A 22,766-nucleotide genomic window follows, 5' to 3' on the forward strand; every position below is an offset into this window, starting at 1 on the left:
TAAAATGGGGAAGGAAATAATCACCCAAGTCCAAGAAACCCATAGAGTCCCAAACAGGATAAACCCAAGGCGAAACACCCCAAGGCACATATTAATCAAATTAACAAAGATCAAACACAAAGAACAAATATTAAAAGCAGCAAGGGAAAAACAACAAATAACACACAAGGGAATACCCATAAGGATAACAGCTGATCTTTCAATAGAAACTCTTCATGCCAGGAGGGAATGGCAAGACATACTTAAAATGATGAAAGAAAATAACCTACAGCCCAGATTATTGTACCCAGCAAGGATCTCATTCAAGTATGAAGGAGAAATCAAAAGCTTTTCAGACAAGCAAAAGCTGAGAGAATTCTGCACCACCAAACCAGCTCTCCAACAAATACTAAAGGATATTCTCTAGACAGGAAACACAAAAACGGTGTATAAATTCGAACCCAAAACAATAAAGTAAATGGCAACGGGATCATACTTAACAGTAATTACCTTAAACGTAAATGGGTTGAATGCCCCAACCAAAAGACAAAGACTGGCTGAATGGATACAAAAACAAGACGCCTACATATGTTGTCTACAAGAGACCCACCTCAAAACAGGGGACACATACAGACTGAAAGTGAAGGGCTGGAAAAAGATTTTCCATGCAAATAGGGACCAAAAGAAAGCAGGAGTAGCAATACTCATATCAGATAAAATAGACTTTAAAACAAAGACTGTGAAAAGAGACAAAGATGGTCACTACATAATGATCAAAGGATCAATCCAAGAAGAAGATATAACAATTATAAATATATATGCACCCAACACGGGAGCACCGCAGTATGTAAGACAAATGCTAACAAGTATGAAAGGAGAAATTAACAATAACACAATAATAGTGGGAGACTTTAATACCCCACTCACACCTATGGATAGATCAACTAAACAGAAAATTAACAAGGAAACACAAATTTTAAACGATACAATAGACCAGTTAGACCTAATTGATATCTATAGGACATTTTATCCCAAAACAATGAATTTCACCTTTTTCTCAAGCGCACATGGAACCTTCTCCAGGATAGATCACATCCTGGGCCATAAAGCTAGCCTTGGTAAATTCAAAAAAATAGAAATCATTCCAAGCATCTTTTCTGACCACAATGCAGTAAGATTAGATCTCAATTACAAGAGAAAAACTATTAAAAATTCCAACACGCTGCTGAATAACCAACAAATCACAGAAGAAATCAAAAAAGAAATCAAAATTTGCATAGAAATGAATGAAAATGAAAACACAACAACCCAAAACCTGTGGGACACGGTAAAAGCAGTCCTAAGGGGAAAGTTCATAGCAATACAGGCACACCTCAAGAAACAAGAAAAAAGTCAATAAATAACCTAACTCTACACCTAAAGCAACTAGAAAAGGAAGAAATGAAGAACCCCAGGGTTAGTAGAAGGAAAGAAATCTTAAAACTTAGAGCAGAAATAAATGCAAAAGAAACAAAAGAGATCATAGCAAAAATCAACAAAACCAAAAGCTGGTTTTTTGAAAGGATAAATAAAATTGACAAACCATTAGCCAGACTCATCAAGAAACAAAGGGAGAAGAATCAAATCAATAAAATTAGAAATGAAAATGGAGAGATCACAACAGACAACACAGAAATACAAAGGATCATAAGAGACTACTATCAACAATTATATGCCAATAAAATGGACAACATGGAAGAAATGGACAAATTCTTAGAAAAGTACAACTTTCCAAAACTCGATCAGGAAGAAATAGAAAATCTTAACAGACCCATTACAAGGACGGAAATTGAAACTGTAATCAAAAATCTTCCAGCAAACAAAAGCCCAGGTCCAGACGGTTTCACAGCTGAATTCTACCAAAAATTTAGAGAAGAGCTAACACCTATCCTGCTCAAACTCTTCCAGAAAATTGCAGAGGATGGTAAACTTCCAAACTCATTCTATGAGGCCACCATCACCCTAATACCAAAACCTGACAAAGATCCCACAAAAAAAAGAAAACTACAGGCCAATATCACTGATGAATATAGATGCAAAAATCCTTAACAAAATTCTAGCAATCAGAATCCAACAACACATTAAAAAGATCATACACCATGACCAAGTGGGCTTTATCCCAGGGATGCAAGGATTCTTCAATATCTGCAAATCAATCAATGTAATACATCACATTAACAAATTGAAAAATAAAAACCATATGATTATCTCAATAGATGCAGAGAAAGCCTTTGACAAAATTCAACATCCATTTATGATCAAAACTCTCCAGAAAGCAGGAATAGAAGGAACATACCTCAACATAATAAAAGCTATATATGACAAACCCACAGCAAACATTATCCTCAATGGTGAAAAACTGAAAGCATTTCCTCTAAAGTCAGGAACAAGACAATGGTGCCCACTTTCACCATTCCTATTCAACATAGTTTTGGAAGTTTTGGCCACAGCAATCAGAGCAGAAAAAGAAATAAAAGGAATCCAAATTGGAAAAGAAGAAGTAAAGCTCTCACTGTTTGCAGATGACATGATCCTCTACATAGAAAACCCTAAAGACTCCACCAGAAAATTACTAGAACTAATCAATGACTATAGTAAAGTTGCAGGATATAAAATCAACACACAGAAATCACTTGCATTCCTATACACTAATAATGAGAAAACAGAAAGAGAAATTAAGGAAACAATTCCATTCACCATTGCAACGGAAAGAATAAAATACTTAGGAATATATCTACCTAAAGAAACTAAAGACCTATATATAGAAAACTATAAAACACTGGTGAAAGAAATCAAAGAGGACGCTAACAGATGGAGAAATATACCATGTTCATGGATTGGAAGAATCAATATAGTGAAAATGAGTATACTACCCAAAGCAATCTATAGATTCAATGCAATCCCTATCAAGCTACCAACAGCATTCTTCACAGAGCTAGAACAAATAATTTCACAATTTGTATGGAAATACAAAAAACCTCGAATAGCCAAAGCGATCTTGAGAAAGAAGAATGGAACTGGAGGAATCAACCTACCTGACTTCAGGCTCTACTACAAAGCCACAGTTATCAAGACAGTATGGTACTGGCACGAAGACAGAAATATAGATCAATGGAACAAAATAGAAAGCCCAGAGATAAATCCACGCACATATGGACACCTTATCTTTGACAAAGGAGGCAAGAATATACAATGGATTAAAGACAATCTCTTTAACAAGTGGTGCTGGGAACTCTGGTCAACCACTGTAAAAGAATGAAACTAGAACACTTTCTAACACCATACACAAAAATAAACTCAAAATGGATTAAAGATCTCAACGTAAGACCAGAAACTATAAAACTCCTAGAGGAGAACATAGGCAAAACACTCTCTGACATACATCACAGCAGGATCCTCTATGACCCACCTCCCTGAATATTGGAAATAAAAGCAAAAATAAACAAATGGGACCTAATTAACCTTAAAAGCTTCTGCACATCAAAGGAAACTATTAGCAAGGTGAAAAGACAGCCTTCAGAATGGGAGAAGATAATAGCAAATGAAGCAACTGACAAACAACTAATCTCGAGAATATACAAGCAACTCCTACAGCTCAACTCCAGAAAAATAAATGACCCAATCAAAAAATGGGCCAAAGAACTAAATAGACATTTCTCCAAAGAAGACATACAGATGGCTAACAAACACATGAAAAGATGCTCAACATCACTCATTATCAAAGAAATGCAAATCAAAACCACTATGAGGTACCATTTCACACCAGTCAGAATGGCTGCGATCCAAAAGTCTACAAGTAATAAATGCTGGAGAGGGTGTGGAGAAAAGGGAACCCTCTTCCACTGTTGGTGGGAATGCAAACTAGTACAGCCACTATGGAGAACAGTGTGGAGATTCCTTAAAAAACTGGAAATAGAACTGCCTTATGATCCAGCAATCCCACTGCTGGGCATACACACTGAGGAAACCAGAAGGGAAAGAGACACGTGTACTCCAATGTTCATCGCAGCACTGTTTATAATAGCTAGGACATGGAAGCAACCTAGATGTCCATCAGCAGATGAATGGATAAGAAAGCGGTAGTACATATACACAATGGAGTATTACTCAGCCATTAAAAAGAATACATTTGAATCAGTTCTAATGAGGTGGATGAAACTGGAGCCTATTATACAGAGTGAAGTAAGCCAGAAAGAAAAACACCAATACAGTATACTAACGCATATATATGGAATTTAGAAAGATGGTAACAATAACCCTGTGTACGAGACAGCAAAAGAGACACTGATGTATAGAACAGTCTTATGGACTCTGTGAGAGAGGGAGAGGGTGGGAAGATTTGGGAGAATGGCATTGAAACATGTAAAATATCATGTATGAAACGAGTTGCCAGTCCAGGTTTGATGCACGATGCTGGATGCTTGGGGTTGGTGCACTGGGACGACCCAGAGGGATAGAATGGGGAGGGAGGAGAGAGGAGGGTTCGGGATGGGAAACACATGTATACCTGTGGTGGATTCATTTTGATATTTGGCAAAACTAATACAATTATGTAAAGTTTAAAAATAAAATAAAATTAAAAAAAATAAATAAATAAACTTTAAGGGGGCTGTTAGCCAAATGAGGCTTGGAATTTGGGCATCTTATCACCAAGTGGTGAGTGATGGTAAGCTCACTTTGCTTTGTTACATGTGGTCCAGATCTTACCCACTTCTTTAGTCAAAAGTAACTCTTCACAAAAATAGGTGATATGGAAAACAGTAAATCATGCTGTAGAAAATCAGGTAGAAAAATACTAAAATATACAGGCTTAGGACAATTTGGCATCCTTTTTAACAGTTCTTTGATGTTAACAATTCTAAAAGACACATGTGTCCCAGTGTTCATTGTAGCACTATTTACAATAGCCAGGACATGGAAGAAACCTAGATGTCCATCGACAGATGCATGGGTAAAGAAGATGTGGTACATATATACAATGGAATATCACTCAGCTATAAAAAGGAGGGATTTGAGTCAGTTCTAGTGAGTGGATGAACCTAGAGCCAATTAAACAGAGTGGAGTAAGTCAGAAAGAGAAAAACAAATACCATATATTAATGCATGTATATGGAATCTAGAAAAATGGTACTGATGAACCTATTTGCAGGGTAAGAATGGAGATGCAGACATAGAGAATGGACTTGCAGACCCAGTGAGGGAGGGAGAGAGTGGGACGAATGGAGAAAGTAGCGGCAATATATATATATATATATATATATATACACTAGCATGTGTAAAGTGGATGGTGGCTGAGAGGTTGCTTATAACACAGGCAGCTTCACAGTCTGGTGCCCTGTGATGACCTAGAGGGTGAAATGGGGGAGGGGAGGGAGTCTCAAGAGGGAGGTGATATGTGTATATTATGACCGGAAACCAATGCAATGTTGTAAACATTAAAAACCAAAAAAATGTACAGATGAAAAAAAAACAAAAACAATTCTTGGGTGTTATCCATCAGCCCTGGTATTATCACTGTAGTTTCTCCTTTACTAATTTATCTAGAATGTCACCTGAAGAGCAGTTCTTCTTGGGACAGTACCCATCTCCAGGACTTAATACCAGCTTTATGTAAGTGTGCTTGTTAATTAGCACCTTTTGAGTGGAAATCCCATGTGACTCTCTGCATCTCCTCCCTGTCCTCACTCCAGCCACCCCAGATATAGGCTGTGACTATCTCTTGTGTACACATACATGGATAGAATCACATTTTTAAAATTAGAAAATAAATTTCCATTAGAAAGTAGATTCCTCAGAAGGAAAAGGGAGGTGTTTCCTGCTCCATTAGGAATCTTCCAGACCAGGTCTGCCTGGGTTTTCTGTGAAATTTAAATATAGGATGGCAGAGAGTCATGCTCTTCCGAGTAGATTCTGAAGTTAGGATGTCAAGTAAAAACCCCTCCGTGGAGACTCCTTTGGGTGATGCCATGTGGCAGGTCAGCACGCAGTCTCCCAGGTGTCCAGCAGAGTCTGGTTTCCCTTTAGCCCAGAGAGAGACAGATGTTTGCTCAGCCGAACATCAGATGCCACAGTTGGTTTGTGTTGAGAAGCCACACTGCGCAAAAACACTTCTCATTAAGGACCAGCATCACACACTCCGCACAGCGAGATGCTCCTATCTGAGAGAGCCGTGGTGACGGGATGTGGCTCCAGGGCCAGCAGGCTTCCAGCTCTGGTCCAGCTCAGCCCCTTGTGCCCTCTGCACAGAGTCTTGGCATATGCACCAGCTGTTTCTCACTCTCCATCGCTTCTCTGCCTTCTCCTCTCTCCCCTCCTTGTCCCCCTCCCCTACTCCACCACCCACCCCCACCGCCAGCAGCGAAATGTGGAAATGTGCGTATAACCCCAAGACTGAATGCCCTGACAATCTTGTCTTGTCACTGTTGTTACCCAGGAAAGACAATTTCACAAACAGCCTCTGTCATAAAACCTTTCAAAATGTAATTTCCAAAGGTCCCCATCTAATTAACCGCAGAAGGTTTAAGAACAATATTTACACGAGTTGGAAGAGAAAAGGATTTTTTAAGAGACCTGGACACATTTAGCAATAAGCCGCATATTCTGGTGCATCCTCTGAAATTTTTATTATACTAACCAGGTCTTTTCATTGTGTTTTGTTTTGTTCCTAGTGTTCGCTAAAGTCTTGGCTTTTGCTCTAGTGAGTTGTTTTATTTCTTTATTTTTGAAATTTGTTTCTAAGTGTCTAAAACCTTTGTTTGTTTATCTTGGGCTGTGCTGGGTCTCCGTTGCTGTGAGGGCTTCTCTCGTTGTGGAGCACGGGCTCTGGGATAGAAGCCTGGCTTTGGTGGCCTTTAGTTGTTGCAGCTCTGGGCTCTAGAGCACAGGCTCAGCAGTTGTAGCACCCAGGCTTAGTTGCTCTGAAGCATGTGGGACCCTTCCTGGATCAGGAATCGAACCCGTGTATCCTTCCTTAGGAGGCTTCTTAACCACTGAGCCACCGGAGAGGGCTTCCCTGGTGGCTCAGCTGGTAAAAAATCCACCTGCAATGCGGGAGACCTGGGTTCGATCCCTGGGTGAGCTACCAGGGAAGCCCTCTAGATTTTGAAGTTGTTTTGTTTCACATAAGAATAAGATGACAGAACCAGTGAATCAAAACATCTTCTGAAATAAACCCAAATTGTGTAAAGGTCTTCTAAAAGCACATCTGAAGGGAGGGTGTACATTACATTTGTCACATCTGTCAAATGGGTGTTGTCTTTTCTGGGGACAGGCAGGACAGTGAGGAGGCTGTAAACGAATGGCTTTATGACTAGGGAGTCAGATTTCTGGAACTTCAGAAAGGGTCTCTGGGCCATCCTGGCAAACTGTCATTTTGGTAGGGAGCAGCCTGAAATTAGTTAATCTAATTTAGACTGTGAGAAAAATGCAGCCATTTCAGAGAAAGTGTGGATAATTTCAGAGTGAAAGCAAATTCTAACTGACAAGAATATCTCCAGCCTAGTTAAGCTAATGAAACCTTAACTAGGTTACGACGAAATCAGAAAATGAGAGTTTGAAATGGACATGGGAAGAAAAGGAGCAATTTCAGATAATGTGTCTTACTCTGGATGGAAGACTGATTTTTGTCTGGAAAAGAATAGCTTTAGCCTAGTTAAGAGAATGAAACATTAACTGGGTTACAAAGCCATCAGAGCATGCATGAGCAGAACTGACACCTAGAGACTTGTCAGAATCCTGTTAAAAGAGTGACCCATGGAGTTCCTGACAGGGGACAGGGACAGGGTACCACTGATGAATGGACCACGCCTCGTCCCCACGTGACTGACCCACAGGCAAAGAAGAAAGGTCTGCAGATAGTTATTTGAATATATTTTGTAAGTTTTCCCACCAAATTCTTCACTTTATTTCATAGCTAATGTTGTTATTGGTTCATAGATAATAAACAATTTAGCTTTTATTTATAAACTGGAAGTGTTTTGTATTTTTTTTAAGTATTTCTGACTTATATTTTCTCTTTATCTATCTTGCTCAAATTTTTAGATTGCCAAAACCACATATTTTTAAGAGTATTCATAGGGCTTGTCTCACCTTCTCTTTGGTGAACCCACCTATCTCTGGCTAGAACAAGTAACTGATAATGTTCGTCGCTCAGTCGGGTCCAACTCTTTGCGATCCTGTGGACTGTAGCCCGCCAGTCTCCTCTGTCAATGGAATTCTCCAGGCAAGAAAGCCAGAGTGGGTTGCCATTCCCTTCTCCAGAGGATCTTCCAGATCTAGGGATTGAACCTGGGTCTCCTGCATTGCTGGTGGATTCTTTGCTGTCTGAGCCACCAGGGATGGATTTTCCTAAAAGCAGACCTCTCACAGGAGAAGCTGAACAGGGAAAGGACCAAGACACACATTAGATCAGGCTCCAGAAAAACTCAGATGGGCAAGGTCACATTCAGACATTGAACATACATGTTCGGAACTGTGTTCTCGGCATTGCATGAGGCAATGATAATGAGCAAAACAGGCAAAGGTCCCGCCCTTGTGGGGCTTAAATTCCAGTGATGAGAGACAGGCAATAAACAAAACAAGTAAGTCAATTATCTGCTGTCAGAAGGTGTACATTGCTATGAAACAAAGAAAAAATACAGCAGGGTGAGAGTCAGGAGTGCTGGGTGTCGGGGTGGGGCACAATGTGGTGTGAAGCCTTGATCATGGCCTGAGTCAGTAGCCACTATTCTCAGATCCATGCGTAAGAATTAATCTACCATCCACCCATCCATTTGTCCATCCATGCAGTAAGACTAATTTGATACCTGGCACTGTTCTGGGCATGAAGATACAGAGATGAGTAAGACATGGTTCCTACCTTCAAGATGTCACAGTGAAAAAACAACTAAGACCGGAAGACCAGTGATTACGCAACTACACTTTGCCTCTGAGTAACTTCATTCAGGCTCTGCTGGGATCCTTCATCAGTGAGGCCTTTTTTGGTCATCTCACCTAAAATGCCTTTCTATTCCCTGACTGTGCATTATTTTACTTTATGGTGCATATCACTCCTGGCATTGTTATTATTTGTGTTTTAGTCTCTCCCACTAGAATGCAGGCTCTGAAAGGAGACATGTTGTTTTGTTCATTGCTGTATCCTTATTGTTGTTGTTGTTCAGTCACTAAGTCATGTCTGATTCTTTGCAACACCGTGAACTGAGGCACGCCAGGCTTCCCTGTCCTTCACCATCTCCTGGAGTTTGCTCAAACTCGTGTCCATTGAGTTGGTGACGCCATCAACCATCTCATCCCGTGTTGTCCCCTTCTGCCCCTGCCTTCAATCTTTCCCAGCATCAGGGTCTTTTCCAGTGAGTCAGCTCTTGACATCAAGTGGCCAAAGTATTGGAGCTTCAGCTTCAGCATCAGTCTTTGCCCAGCTTAATTTAGAAGACACTTAATAAGATTTGTTGAATGAATGAATAAATCAGTAAATCCTATAGAAGAGGGATACATTAAGTATGGAGTTGCTGACCCTGTATCTCCTAATAAAGTAGTGAGTAGAAAAAGCAATATTAACATAAGATCCCCTGGAAACAGTATAAGGAATGATTAAAAATAATATTATAGTAAGAAAATGTAAGATATTTCTTACTAGGTTAAAATTTTTTAAATTATGAAATATTTCAGACAAACAGAAGAGTGCATAAAATATCCATATACATCATTTACATGGGGTTTTGTTTTATTTTTCTGACACACACATGCACATGCATACACCCTTATACATCCTTGAAGGTTTTATAATGCTTCGGGCCTAAGATTCAAAATAGCAATGCTTGCTAACAAATACCCGCTGCTCACTTGAAAACTATAAAGGTCTTGTCCATCCCTCAAAGAACTTCCCCTACCCCCAACAGTGGTGAAACCCTACCTGGGTACTCCTACAACATATGACCTGTGTACCCTCTGGAATCCTTCTGAGCAAACCTTATAACCATGTGGACAATGGATGATGTGGTATACACTGGGGTTGCTGTTAGTGGTGGGTCAGCCATGACTCTGCATCTCTGGAAGTGGTCTCCAGAGCAGTTGGAGCACCAGTTTCCTTCAAAGTAGGGAGCCAAGGAAAACTGTCTCTTTCCTTTTACAAAAACAGTCTATCCATACCTTTTGCTATAAGTAATTCCCAAACTCAAGTGGCTTAAAGCAACAGTTATTTATTTAACTCACAAGTTTTTGAGTTGGCAATGTGGGCTGGGCTCAGCTGGGCACTTCTTCTGGTCTCCAGGAGCTCACTCAGGTATCTGCAGTTGGCTGAGGTTGACTGATGACTCAACTTGAATGGCTGGTCCAGCATGGCCTCAAATGGAATAGCTGGTCTGTATTCCTGTTGATTTCCCACCCTCCAACAGGCCAGCCTATGCTTGTTCAAGTGGTGGCCATGCAGGGTTCTGAGAGAAAGCAGCAGTGTACAAGTGCAAAGTCACTTCTGCTGGATTCTCTTGCACAAAATAAGCCACAAAGATCCAGTCTGGATTGCAAGACGGATGTGGAAACAAACTTCACTCCTAGATGTCATTTTTTTTTTTTCAATCTGAAAATGTTCCTGATTTCATGACCTTTTGGAATACCTCCTACCTTTAGATCCCTGAACTAGGCACTCAGCTGATATGTCCCACCTTTGAGGTGCCACTACAGAGGCAAATAAGAAACTTGAGAACAACAGAACTCATGGAAATGCGCCAGGATGGATATGAGAAAAGAAAACCAAGGATGGATACGATACAACCTTGTTCTTGAGGCATGCACAGTTGTTTCCAGATTGCTTAGTGTTGTTTCCCGTAGCTCACTCTCCCTATGGATTTAAGCACAAAGTCCTGGGGATCTCACTTTGACTTGCCTCCTGGAGGCATCTCTTCTACCACCACCTCGATTCAGTTCTCTTCATCTGTTGCCATGACTACAGCACAACCTTCTCGCTAGTCTCCCTGCCTCAATTCCTCCTTCTCTGCCAGGCTTGGCTAGGGCTACACTACTGCCAGAATGTCTTCTAACATGAACATTTGGTCATGTCACTCCCCTGTAAGTAGTCTTCTGTGGATCGCCCCCAGCCTAAAGGCTTGTAGCCGAAGAGTCTTCTGTGCCATGCAAGACCCTTTCTGAGCTGGCATTCCATCTCTCCACCATCTCACATTTTATTCTTGAGCAAAGCCAAACCATTGTTACTTTTGTGAATATACTAGTCTTTCTCAAATCTTTTGCCTGACATATGCTGTTCCCTATGACAAGAACAACCTCTCTCCTGCTTGACTGCCTAAAGATTTTGACTTCCTTTGAGGGCAGGTTATTCTTAGAAAGATACCTACATTTTTTAGACGCTGTATAAGAAATTCAAAGCAGATGCTATTGCTGCTGTCTCTGACTTCAGGCTTCTATTCCTCCTTCAACTGTATGCCCCACTGCTCCTCCCTGTTGGAATCATACTGTGTGGCTTTGTCTCTCCTCATTACTATTTTGTTTACTATCCGAAACATTTAGGGCAGCACCCCATTCTTTTCAACTTTTTAAAATCCAGCAATTAGCAGTTAATAAATATTAATTAAACAAATGAAGTCAAGACAGAAAGGAGTGAAAATATTAAGTTCATTTAAATTTCATCGATGGACAGGCAGCAAGGTATTGTATACTGCTCCCTGGCCTTGATGCCAGAAGTTGTTGCTATATTACTTCACAGCCAGTTGACCTTGAGGAAGACTGATTCCTTCTTAGAAGTCTCCATTTCCTCATTAGTTAAATAAGAATAAACCTACCATTTACCTCATGGTGTTAAGACAGTCAAGTGAGAGAATGAAATGTGAGCATAGAGTTATTAGCAAAACTGAGAACTAGCCCTAATCCTTAAGCGGGTTTTGAGGAGTCTTTCCCTACTGCTTTGCTCCACAGTTTATGATCCATGACTTGTAAATCTCTAGTAGGTAATAGCAGTATATATGCTTTGAGTATTAATATATGTTATACTTTGGATTTAATACTATATTCTAAACTCTGTAGTTTTTGTTTTCTTGTTTATAATAAGCTATGAGAAGCCCAAAGCTATAATAAGCTATCCTCAAAGAGCATTAAAGAATTCATGGTATCACAGAAATAGGCTAAAGTCAGTGGAAATGTTTTGGTGCCATGATATTTATGTTATACATAGTCAGTCCTCTTCCACTTCCTGCCATGACCCTAGAACCTCAAGTTTGCTATGCCATTCAGTTCTGGTAAAATAATGAAGCAAGCTTCTAATCCCTGTATAGTCCAAGAAAATGAGATGTTTAGTGGGGTGGGGGGGGGGGGCGGAGAAAGAGAAAGAGAGAGAGAGAGAGAGTGTGTGTGTAAGTAGGGGGAGAGGGAATCCATAAGTGCATACATAAATGCTTAAGAGTTAAATTATTTTCATTTATGGGTTTTTAGAAAATATTTTTTGTATCCCCTACTTACCTATTCACCCAATTCTCTCCATTATTGACCTCCAAAACCAAATCTTTTTAAGCCTTAAGGGGCTTACTGTGGCAAGTCATCTGTATGTCCCACTCTCTCCACCTAGTTTCACTTAAATGGTTTCTGTGGTTCCCACTTGGGCACCCCCTTCCATTACATTTCTACATCCTTTATTTATTTCTGAGCCATTGCCATTTGCCTCACCTCCTTCTGAAACATTTCTCTGAGTTTCTCCCTCTTTCACCACTTTGGGATTCCAGGTCTTCTTCCTTCTTCAATCTTCCTGTGAACTGATCATTAATATCCTTAATGGTTTAAGAGATTCTAGCTGCTCTCTATTTAAGATTTTTTTTTACTGTTTAACTTGTTGTTTTGCTTAGAGAAAAACAAAGTTATTCATGTTAATGAAAATAAATTCATTAAAAAGCAGCCAGACCAAGTAAACAGCCTCCTCAACAAAACTCTGCTGCTGTGATGAAAGGGTGGGAGGGTTGAAGGATTGTCCCTTGGGAAGGCAGAGAGAGCACCAGGGTGAAGACTGATCATTTCTCAGGGCTATCTCCAGTTTTATTGGAGAGAATCAAATGTTCTTGCTAATTATTGTCAGGGATTTGGCTGCTATTCAGACTCAGTGACTAACTCAGGAAATAAAGGGAGTCAAAGAGATGGACAGTCTGAGGACAAAAACATAACTACCTCCAAACAGACTGTGAGCCTTAAGAATTGGGGCCCACAGGGACCCCTGACACTCTCTTCCTCCGTTATGCATCTGACATGAATTGAGAGAGATCCAGAACAGATGAAGACCACTGATTCTCTTAAAGAGGGAAAGAAACTATGGTAAATATTTTAAGATCTTTTTATTCTTGAGTGGGGCAGAGTGAGTATGTACTGGATAGGAAGGGCAAAGTGGAGCCAAGCAAACTTAGATAGACTTTCTTTTTTTTTTTTTTTTTCAGTGTTGAAATGATACATTTATTTCACAAACTGTATCAGCTTTCAGCAATCCCAGTGTATAATCATACAAAAGCTTCTGGATGCTAACATACAGCCTACAAAGCAGAGTTAAATCACATCTTTGGACAAGAATTTTACCATAAACTAGTTAAGTTGAACATAAAGGAAATACAGTTAAAGATATATGTTGAATTGTTGTTCAATTGTTAAATCATGTCAGACTCTGTGACCCCATGGACTGCAGCTCCCGAGGCTCCTTTGTGCTCCATTATGTCCCAGAGTTTGGTCAAATTCGTGTTCACTGAGTCGGTAATAGTATCAAACCATCTCGTCCTCTGCCAACTTCTTCTTCTGCCTTCAATCTTTCCCAGTGTGAGTATTTTTCAATGAGTTGGCACTCTCCATCAGATAGACTTTCTACTTGGGTTTGCAGTTGCCATAGAATCGAGGCTGTGGGGGAGGAGCACACTGGACTGAGCTGTCCAAGGTGCTGACTTGCCTCTGTGTAAAGTAACTGCTGGACATTGATCTTATCTTCCAGAGATTCTGCCTAAGAACTTAACTACTTTGAATTTTGCTACCCATGGCACTATGACCATACCCCTTTGCTCCTTTCAACTTTGTCTCTGGGTCCTAAAATCACCCTCTACCTTCTTCCCTGCAAATATGATATTTTGCAATTCATAAAATACACCTTAAATCAACAACTACAGCATGATTTTTTAGGGCTCTGTCTCTGACACTGGGATCTATAATGAAATAGAGATATGCAATCATTGTAGGTTGTATTGTAATTTGTTTTAATTGTGTATGGAGGAAAGCAAAAAATCCGATTCATTAAAACAAGGGCAGATTCTTAAAGAAGGGGAGAAATAGTATAATATTGGCTCATACCCAGCTGTCTCCAACTTTATCTTCTGCATCCAATGATGTCTTCAAATGAAAGTTCTATTGTCTTCCCTAATGTCAGCCTTAAAGGTTAAGTGCCTCCAGCTCTCCTCTCTTAGGAGCTGCTTATGGCTAAAATTGACAAGTTTGTTCAAACTCTTTTTGAATCCTTTCGTATTTCCAGTCAGTACAATCTACTGAAATAATGAGCTACACATCTTTATAAGACTTGTTGTAAACTTGCCTTTTTTGGTCCTAAACTCACTGTACTCATGTTTCTTCTGCTTCCATCCCACCCATCTTCATGTATATAGACATGTGTTGTAAGTTAGTTTATCTCCACTATTCATCTCATGGTAAGCATTGGTCATATCATTTCTCAGCCCTTGCTGTTATGACAACATCCTTAGCTTTGGGTTTCCAAAGCCCAGGGAGCTTTTGGGAGAAATCCAAGGGGTTTATGAACTGTATGGGGAAAATTGCATCTTTATTTCCACTAACATCTAATTGAAATTCAGGATTTTATTCCATTACAAATACCACTAATAATTATCATAGATATTTTTATATTATGCACAGGTTTGTAAGAGTTTCCTGCATCTTTTTCCAGTAAGCTTAAATCTTTTCTCCCCATACCAGTTTGGTGTCATCTTTGAGACACACTTAGGTCCTTTCTCCTAAACATTGTCTTTAAAGATGCTAAAGAGCACTGGCCTGGTGCTTATCTTTGAGAAACCAGGCTCTTCATATTTTGCTTCTCTACTCACAGATATTTTTTCAAATACTTTGTTTCCTAAACAACTCTTTATCTATGTAACCCATCCATCCCTGTCTCCTCAATTCCATCACAATTCATTCAATAAACTGGAAAGGCATTGAGTGGAGAAACTTTTATTGATGATCAAGAAATTCTGCTCCGCTTTGGATTCTTTCTTCTTTTCTCAAAAATTCTACAAGTAGGTAGGAATGTTTTCTCTTTTTTGAACATGTTGCTTTCTTATTAATAAGAATGCTTAGATTTTTCTGCTGCTACTGCTGCTGCTGCTAAGTCGCTTCAGTTGTGTTCGACTCTGTGCAGCCCCAGAGACGGCAGCCCACCAGGCTCCCCCATCCCTGGGATTCTCCAGGCAGGAACACTGGAGTGGGTTGCCATTTCCTTCTCCAATGCATGAAAGTGAAAAGTGAAAGTGAAGTCTCTCAGTCATGTCTGACTCTTAGCGACCCCATGGACTGCAACCTACCAGGCTCCTCCATCCATGGGAGTTTCCAGGCAAGAGTACTATTAGGGTCCAATTCCTTTCAATTTATTACAGGAGAATTAATGCTATTGTTCATAATTCCTTTCAGTTCAGTTCAGTTCAGTCGCTCAGTCATGTCTGACTCTTCCCGAACCCATGAATCTCAGCACACCAGGCCTCCCTGTCCATCACCAACTCCTGGAGTTCACACAGACTCACGACCACCAAGTCAGTGATGCCATCCAGCCATCTCATCCTCTGTCATCCCCTTCTCCTGCCCCCAATCCCTCCCAGCATCAGAGTCTTTTCCACTGAGTCAACTCTTTGTATGAGATGGCCAGAGTACTGGAGTTTCAGCTTTAGCATCATTCCTTCCAAAGAAATCCCAGGGCTGATCTCCTTCAGAATGGACTGGTTGGATCTCCTTGCAGTCCAAGGGACTCTCAAGAGTCTTCTCCAACACCACAGTTCAAAAGCATCAGTTCTTCGGTGCTCAGCCTTCTTCACAGTCCAACTCTCACATCCATACATAATTCCTTTACCAAATCTAGAAAAAAGAAACTTCGGTGCTCTAGCAGATAAACAGCCCACCCAGGCAAAGGACTATTTTAAAAAGAGGCAGCCAGGTCTATAAAGATACAAGATATCCTCCTGAAGTCTTTGTGCAATTTGAAGCTCTGATACTTGTAGAAGTATAAATGCTACAAACTTATAAAACATCACCTGAGAGTTCACTTGAATTTCTTCCAAACTCATTAAGTTCTGCAAATTCTAAACATTAAGCTCTAAGTTTTAATCTTTTGCCTCAGCCCATTGTTTGCCATCTTCAAGAGGGGCTGAAACAAAAAATCAAAATCAAAAGCTCAACATCCAAGATCTACAAAACTAAATGAGTTTTTCTAGTCAACTATTAAAAATGAATATTTTAATAAATATCAGATATCTGGGAGATGGAGTTGAATCATCTATGAATGTGGAATTGTGATTTTCAAGAGCTCTGTTAGTTACTAAGTCTTTCCCAGAGGTTCAGTCTTTCTCTCTCTCTCACACACACATACTCACCTCTTTATGTCCTCCTGCATACACAGTTCATATTTAATAGTTACCTTAACTGACTCAGACTGACCAGCTGTTTTTCATAAAATAGGTGCTACATTTGGCATTAAATGGATTGGTCCCAAGAAATTTTAATTGGAAGACTCTTTCATGTAAAATCTAGGAATCTTGCACCGCTGCTGCTGCTAAGCCGTGTCCAACTCTGTGCGACCCCACAGCCCACCAGGCTCCCCCGTCCCTGGGATTCTCCAGGCAAGAACACTGGAGTGGGTTGCCATTTCCTTCTCCAATGCATGAAAGTGAAAAGTGAAAGTGAAGTCGCTCGGTTGTGTCGGACTATTCGTGACCCCATGAACTGCAGCCTACCAGGCTCCTCCATCCATGGGATTCTCCAGGCAAGAGTACTGGAGTGGGGTGCCATTGCCTTCTCCGAATCTTGCACTGGTATCTTTTTAAAAAGCTTTCTCACTCGGTTTTTACTGATGCTCTGTTTTCTTTCTGCCTTTCCAGGGCACATCTGGTCTTAGTGAGATGCACATACCAGTTCTGCCTCAGGGTACAGCCCACCAGCTTAGTGTCCTTGTAGCTGACTCTGGCATAATTAACACACTTGCTGGTATTGGCAGAATTTTGTATTGAGCTTCTGTTTATCATTTTCTTATTGTAACTGCCGTGCTCTTATCCAGCCTCTCAGATTCTCTGTTTCAACCTGCACTCCAGTCTCTCCTAATTGACCCATTATCATTAAGTCGATTGTTAGCTTATTCTATCCATAATGACTATAAACAATTGTGGTGATAACCTATTCTTAGGAGGGCTACAAAAACAATTTAGCTCCCAGTGGCTCATGTCTTCTTCTTATAGACTCCATCAGCCGTTTCTTCAGAGCCAGGGTGGAGTTCTTATGAAGAGGGGGTACGTTTTTAGGAAAGCAGCCTTTAGAACTGGTGGCCATTTATATGAGTGGGTTACATACTGTGGCCAATTTTATTCTTGAATTCCCTCAGAATTCTCAGGTCCATGCCACCTCATATAATTAACCTATTTATCTTGTAAATTTAGGTTGTGACATCCTTTTCTCATAGAAGAGCCATGCGACCATCTCTTACCTGCTCACAGAACCCAGACTCTGTTCACGTAAGGATAAGGAGGGGAAGGTAGTTCCTCTGACAGACTTGGAGGATGGATCTTGACTGATATACAGCCAGTCATGACAGTCTCATTCTGCTCTGACAGACACTGCCTTGACAGCTTCTCCTGCATCTAGGGGTGTCTATGGGACCGTTATGGCTAATAAGAGGAAAGGGGAAGTCTTCTGGGGGCTTCTGGCAAGGATTTTGAGTCCAAATAAAACATGAGATCCTTGTGAGAGGCAAGCCGTTTTTACTCTGCCCCTTCCTTTTTGCTTGGCACGCAAGCACGCAGGCATAATGTCTGCAGTGGCTGTAACTGTCTTACAAGCATGATGGAACGGTCAAGAAAAACACAGAATGCTGACCCAGCATCCTAACATTTTTGAGCCCTTGCACTAAACTGTAGCGGCTCACTTCCAGAACTAGTGTTGTGTAGAATAATCGAACGACTTCAACTTCTCATCATTCAGATATTCTGTTGCTTGCAGCCAAATGCATTCTTAACTAATTTGAGCTGAAACACAGTGTTTTGACTGCTTTTTCCATCCAGGATGTAGGTTAGGTTCTGGGTTTTAGATGTAGTTATAAGTAAGAATCAAACATTTTAGAGGACATTTAGAAGCAAAACATCATCTAATCCTCCTCAGTGGAAGGAAAAAAAAAAAAAGGACAATTTGGTAATGCTTTGAGTTCCAAGGGAAAGACAGCAAGGAGAACATTGATCACTGTGGGCAATTTGGCCCCCCCAAAAAAAGCCTCAAAGAAGGGGAACAATGAGTGAAGCTTCTCTAGGCAGAGAGGAGAGAAGAGAAGGTTAGAGAGTCATTAAACCAGGAGGGACGTGATGCCTGCTGTGGACACGGTCCCAGGTAGTGTGCCAAAATAAGAGTCCCTTTGAAGGGAGAGAATATGGAATAGGGGTCTTGACACTACCTAGATCCATGGCACTGCCCTGCCACTGGCTGGTCACATGACCTGGCATCCCCTTTGCTCCTCACTGCTCTCCCTGGGTTGTGGCAGTGTTTGGCACCACGAGGTCATTTGTCTCCACCATCTCTCTAGGTTTTAAGGTAAGGAAGGAGGGAGCAGAAGAACAACCTGTCACAGTGCCAAGTGACTCGGAGAAGGTAGAGCCCTCCCTTGGTATCTGCTGAGGTTGGTTCCAGGACCTCCTGCAGATATCACAAACTGATGGGCATTCATGTCCCTTAGTCTGCCCACTGAACCTGTGGATTCTGCATCCATGGGTTCCACCAACCCAGTCTGTAGTTGGTTGGATCCGCAGATGCAGGACCCTTGGATAGCAAGGGCTAACTGTACTGGAAAACCAGTTCTGTGTTTGAAATGAAAGAATCTTCCATTTCTCTATGTCCATGCTACGTTTGGGGGAGAGGTAAACAAGAATAGTTGGAACTGATCTTGCAAGACTGTCTCAGAGGTGATTCGATTAGATGCATGTTATTTGACCTACCCACTTCAGGTGTTTAAAAAAAAATAGTTGTTAACATTTAATAATCAAGAGACTTTGCATAAAAACTCATGTTTCTCATCTGGAAACATGTAGACACCTTGGCAACACGAGGCCTCCATTTCTGCATGCCATTCGGGTGGGGGCAGGGTCACCTTTGTCCCATCGCGTGTTTCCCAGTTCGAGGCTGTCACCTTCTCTTTATTGTCTACATGACACCGAGGCTGGGGGTTACTTTATCATCACCCTCCCCATGCTCTTCTTTTTCATAAGAGAGACTGTCTCTCTCAAGAGTGGGGAAACAAAAGAATAGAGGGAGTAGGCTGCGTGTTTCTCACACCCAGCCTACTTCATCATTAAAATTAGCAGCCTACCAACACCTGTAGGCCTTTGAATTTGCAAACCAACTATAACTGTAGTGCAGACCACGAATGGAAACTTGTCTTTGTGACACTTTCACACTCATCCTTCTTGGAAAAAGGGAGGTGAGGAGGTTGATTATTCTTACAAGACGAAGCATCTTTAGTGCATGGCAATGGCTAAATTAATTCAGCTTTCTAGACCCTTTTGCTGCAAGGCAGCTAGTCTGACAAATGCCATAGCTAATTAGTGTGCCAAGTCGCAGGAGGGAACCTGCTATCTGGCGATCACAATAGTGCTTTTCAATAGGCCCTACAAATGAAGACATAACATTCAATCTTGGCCTGGGTGGCAGCGGTGGGACCTTTATTTTGCCATGGAGGGGGGCATTCCCACTAGGGCCATTTTCTGGGACAAAAATCTCATAGGACACAGTAGGCATGCTAAAATGGACCTTTCTGGCTTTGAAATGTACAGACAAGTTGCTTGCAGCTGATTGTCTCTTGGGCTCCAGGATAAGATACTGTCCTCTTGGCATCTGTGAAACTGCTGGTTCCCTCTTTGATTGTTTCCTAAATGTGAAAGCTTAACACATGTACCGTATTTTAAAAGACCTGTTAATTTGCCAGACTATTAACTTGTCCACTAAAAGAGCTCCACAGAATGGGGAGGTCTAGGTTATTTTATGATCAAAATGTCCATCTAAGAACCCACGAGGACCCTGCACATGGGCAGTTGGCTCTCAGGATTGGGGAGTGCTCTGTTGGATGTTTGGTACTTTGAGGTCAGTCTTGTAGCTTTGTTGACTTTCTGGCTTCTGGACTGGCTGAGGGTCTGCCTTCTGGACCTCAGTGAGCAATTGGGACGGCATCTGTGCATTCCCCACCTCCGCTGGGCAGAGCTGCTTTGAGCAGTTTGAAAGTTACAGGAGGTGGGCAGGAAATCACCCACGCTGTACCCTTCCCTCCCCGAGCCACCAGCAAATGCTCAGCGGACAGCTCTTGCCATCCAGAGCAGGCAGCTAGCTGGCTGGCCATCTGGAGAAACCCTGGTGAAGTCAGACCCGCAGCAGACAAAGAGACGTTTTTTGAGTAGACAGAGCAAGGGGCTGGGAAGGCAAAAGCCCAGCTTTGGGGACAGAGCAGACCATGAGGCCCCATGCCCGCGAGCTCTGGAGAACTGACAGGGCAGAACATTCAGGGGAGACAAAACCGTGGCAAAAGTCTCCAGGGCCTAAAACAGAGTAGCTCATTAATGCCAGAAGAGTGAGCAGACCTTAAGGTGACTCAGACTACGGTGACTCATGAATGGGGCTAGTGTGACACCCTCAGGGGTTGCCTTTGCGGGCTTAGTAAACAGCTAGGAATTCCTTTAATCTTGACATCGAGAGCCAGATTATTTAGAGCCACATGCATCACTCGTGATTCTCCTCCCTGTGTCTGCTTTGACATCTTTTGGCTGGCTAGTTACTCAAGATATAGTAATCCAGTCCATGAAGAGCCTCCATGCATGGCCTTGGATGACCCTCCAAGTGACCCCTGGGAGGTGCCAGGAGGGTTTCAATTTTGAAGGGAGGGAAACTGAAGACCAGCGGAGTGATGGGCCAAGGTCAGGCCAATAAGTGGGAGTCCAGGACTTGCACCCGACTCTGATAGCAGGGCTGTTTCCTCGGTTCAAGGCTGCATGTTTCCCCAAGATGAGCTTCTTTACCTGTCAGTTTTCTCTCCTCTCTCTCCTTTATGTGCAGGGGTGGGCAAAAGAGATTTCTGTGGAAATTGGATCTCTTTTGTGCTCCTCTGAATAAAGATAAGCCCGGGGTGAAAAGCGGTCTCAGCAGTGGTCAATTTCCCTGTGGCCTTTAAAGGATAAAGAGGCTCTATGAACTGCCTTCACACCCTCTGAATGTCTATTTATGTTTTCATCACCCATGAACGGATCCCAACTATTTGTGGGTCTAGTTATAGCTTTATGTCTTAAGGAGTTAATGGATTTATGCTTTCTGCGTGTAACAAATGTGACTGCTTTAACTTGTCTTCTAACTAATTCCTTCTAATCTTACTTTGCAGGGTGAGCAAACCCCCTTTCCTTTCCTAAAATAATTTCTAAGAGACAGCCCCCTTGGTACAGTTAGGGAGTCATTCATTTTTGCTGTACTTCTGGGCTGTGCCCACTTGAAAAGCAAATACCTTTCCGGTAAGCACCCGTTAAGAAAGTGGGCCCGGATCTCCTAAAGAAAGTCGTTCAGCAATCGCCAGCCAGCTTTTTGCCTGCTATAGCTTCTTGCGCCTCTTCCCTTGTGCCTACTCAAGATTTTCATTTTGTGCAGCTCCTCGGAGCTCCTTCCTATCTGCTAGACTGGATGCTTCTCACTTGGAATCAATTTTTGCTCAAATAAAATCTTAAAAATTAAATAACTGGGCCTGGGATCACATCCTACAAAGTCTACTTTACAGACAAGGCAGGTGACCCAAGAGAGGAAGCGGGCGGGATGCAGGAAACGCGGTACCGTGAGAGAGATGTAACAGGCCGCTGGCATTTGGCGCCTGTGTGGTGATCCTGGGAGGCTGAGGGTAACATACTCTGCCCTTTTTAGCCTAAGCCCCGTGATGCCACGCGAGGATGTAGGATACGTGTTGCCAGATCTTCTGCTTTTTCCAATAAAAGCTGGGAATCAAGATTTGAAGGTAATGTCTCCTGACATTTGCATGTCATAACTCATTAAAAAATCTTTTTTCACATTGTGGACTAAACAAAACACATCTGTGACCCAGGGATGGTGCCAAGGACCAACCTGGGAAGACTGGAGCCCCTCTCTCAGAATGCCCATCTCCGCTTCCTTCTCTGATATGGCCTTTCTGCATTTTCTCAGTAAAACCCTGCATCAGTGCAGCTTTGAGAACCCTCACTCTTTCCCCCCAGACTGTTGGCTTCAAATCCCAGCTGTAGACATTCTGGGTTCCACTTGGCCCTCGTGATGTGAATTAAAGATGAAGTCGGGATATGACCTTGGCAAAGAGGAAGGACAGTTTCTTCATCTGTAAACAGAGGCAGTTAAGTTGGAGGCCCCATTGGAGCTCCGATCTAATGGAAGGGTATTGGGGCTTTTTGGATTAAGGCTCTTGAATTTATTCAGATACTGCCTGCTTCACATCTGTATTAGTCAGGCAGATTTCCTTAACCTCATGA

At 41.8% G+C, this 22,766-nt stretch overlaps 1 protein-coding gene across 5 annotated transcripts in view; it reads left to right on the forward strand.

Annotated features, from left to right (window-relative positions):
* Positions 1–22,766, forward strand: part of TMEM178B (transmembrane protein 178B) — a 412,255-nt gene that overhangs the window by 275,026 nt on the left and 114,463 nt on the right. The window contains exon 5 of one of the 5 annotated variants that reach the window (XM_055591121.1): positions 22,174–22,264. The exons of the other annotated variants lie outside the window; for them this stretch is intronic. Within the exon in view, the coding sequence (XP_055447096.1) occupies positions 22,174–22,264 (91 nt within the window). The remainder of the gene's footprint in view (positions 1–22,173; positions 22,265–22,766) is intronic. 5 annotated transcript variants of the gene reach the window in all.

This window comes from Bubalus kerabau, chromosome 8 (assembly GCF_029407905.1).
Source record: "Bubalus kerabau isolate K-KA32 ecotype Philippines breed swamp buffalo chromosome 8, PCC_UOA_SB_1v2, whole genome shotgun sequence".
Lineage (NCBI taxonomy): Eukaryota > Metazoa > Chordata > Mammalia > Artiodactyla > Bovidae > Bubalus > Bubalus kerabau.